The following is a 2,500-nucleotide window of genomic DNA, read 5'->3' as shown; positions in this document are numbered from 1 at the left end:
GGGGCAGAAATTTCTTCTATTCTAAATGTAATGTAAATTAATTAATTAATAATCTCAGGTGTGTAACTGCTTCACGTTTTTTTTCTCAGTCTAGATAGTGAGCTTTCATTGGTTCTTTGGGAGATTGGGGGAGAAAGAGAAGAAGAGAAGTATGAGGAGAAGGAGGAGGTTACAGGCAATGCTTTTGTCCGAACATTTAGCTTCCTGTACAAGATGACCTCCAATCGGAAGGTGAAAATTTCTTCTCTCTTCACTCTTCTTCATAAGTAAAACAGTGTGAGGTGTAATACTGGTGTTCACCAGCAAAGGGCAGAATCATACAGTAAACAATAATTATATTGAGCAATATCTCTCCATTCTCTCTCTCTCACACACGCACGCACACACACACACACACACACACACACACACACACACACACACACACACACACACACACACCCCTTCTGTTCACTTTTCATGTAGACTGATGAGTCAGAGACAGTTACTCATTTCTGTGTACAGATCAGTCTCTTCCATATAATGCTCACTGCAGTTATTTCACTTAATCTACTTTAAAGAGTTAAGAGAAACGTGAGAAAACATAAATGAACCGTGAGTGAAACATGAGCCAGACAACAGTGAAATGTTTGGAATGTGTATAGTGTTTGTAAATGGAGCAGTGCTGTGATGAAACGGAATAAAACACTTCGATGTGATGCTGAAAAATTATTTACTTCACTCATCACTTCTTGTAACACACACTGTTATATTTTACCTCTTACATAACACACCCACACACACACACGCACACACACACACACACACACACACACACACACACACACACACACATATACATATACACGCACACACACACACATGCACACACACACATATACACACACACCACACATCACACACACACACACACACACACACACACACAAACATAGACACACATACACATATACACACACACACACACATACACCACAAATATACACACACACACACACACACACACACACACACATATATATATATATATATATATATATATATATATATATATATATATATATATATATATATATATATATACAGATGAACTTCCATTTCAACCATTCAGTACACCTCCTAGTACCACCTTCTGAGATCCTGCCATCTCCCCATATCCACTCCTCTTCACCCTTCTCCATCCTCTCTCCATCTCTACACTTCTCCACCCATCTTCCCCATCTCCACTTACCTCCACACGCCTTCATACTTCTCTCAATCTCTACACATCTCCACCCGTCTCCCCAGTCTTCACCCTTCGCTCAATCTCCACACATCTGCACCTGTATCCACCCTTCTCCCAATCTCTACACATCTCCACCCATCTCCCCTCTCCACTTATATCCACCGTCTCCACCCTTCTCTTAATCTCTACACATCTCCACCCATCTCCCCTCTCCACTTATATCCACCCGTCTCCACCCTTCTCCCAATCTCTACACATCTCCACCCATCTCCCCTCTCCACTTATATCCACCCGTCTCCACCCTTCTCTTAATCTCTACACATCTCCACCTGTCCACCGACTTCTCCTCATCTCTATCCATCTCCACCCATCTCCCCTTATCCACCCGACTCCACCCTTCACTCAATCTCTACACATCTCCACCCTTCTTCCACATCTCCCTCGTCTTCACCCGTCTCCTCCTGTCTCGGCATGTCTCCACCCACTGCAGGTCTCTACCAGCATTCTATTACCCTAATACATTTAAAAAGGATATTACATTGGGTGTGACACTGGCATTAACACACGCACATGCACACACATGCTCACGCATATGCACACACACACACACACACACACACACAACACACAAAATGCAGTTGCTTGTTTGTTTGTTTGCATTTGTTGTTTGTTTAGTTATTTCCCTGAAAAAATAATAAGTGCATTTGATTCTGATAACAGGTCTCCGCCCAGTTCTGTAAAAATATTGTGTATTTAAAAGAAAAACACAGAATCTGGAAACATTTCTCCAATAAAACAATATTTTTAGACAAAGTCATGTCTTGGCTCTCACTGGCATACAATGATCAATACACAGAATAATAAATACTTAAAATAATGTTTATAACTATTTCATGTGAAGTTACTGCTGGGATTTCTTGGCAACTCAAAGTTGTTGAGATTCCAGGAAAGGTTCTCTCCTCAAAGGTTTGTTCTCAAGGTGCAAAGGATAGTGATCATCACAGGTTCTCCTGAATCTAACAATGATCTCTTTTGTTGTGTGGGCATTGAGAGACAGATTGTTGTCCCTGCACCAGTCTGTGAGCTGCTCCATCTCCTCCCTGTATGTTGATGAGGCTCAAAACTGTAGTCTGATGATGTGGTTAGAGCTGCACATTGCAGTGTGCTGAGAGCACATCCCTGGGGAGAGCTGACATTCAGCATATTGGAGCTGGAGGTGGTTTTGCTGATGCAGGTGTTGCCTGATGCATTATGGTCTCCCAGTTAAAAAAGTCC

At 41.9% G+C, this 2,500-nt stretch overlaps 1 protein-coding gene across 9 annotated transcripts in view; it reads left to right on the top strand.

The window, feature by feature from the left end:
* arhgef1a (Rho guanine nucleotide exchange factor (GEF) 1a) overlaps nt 1–2,500 on the top strand; it is a 62,816-nt gene that overhangs the window by 18,232 nt on the left and 42,084 nt on the right. For all 9 annotated transcript variants that reach the window (XM_046843959.1, XM_046843957.1, XM_046843955.1 and 6 more), the window contains one exon: nt 90–231. In XM_046843959.1, the coding sequence (XP_046699915.1) occupies nt 90–231 (142 nt within the window). The remainder of the gene's footprint in view (nt 1–89; nt 232–2,500) is intronic.

The sequence above is a fragment of the Silurus meridionalis genome, chromosome 29, assembly GCF_014805685.1.
Source record: "Silurus meridionalis isolate SWU-2019-XX chromosome 29, ASM1480568v1, whole genome shotgun sequence".
NCBI classification, from domain to species: Eukaryota; Metazoa; Chordata; class Actinopteri; order Siluriformes; family Siluridae; genus Silurus; species Silurus meridionalis.
This window is presented reverse-complemented; position numbering and strand designations above follow the sequence as displayed.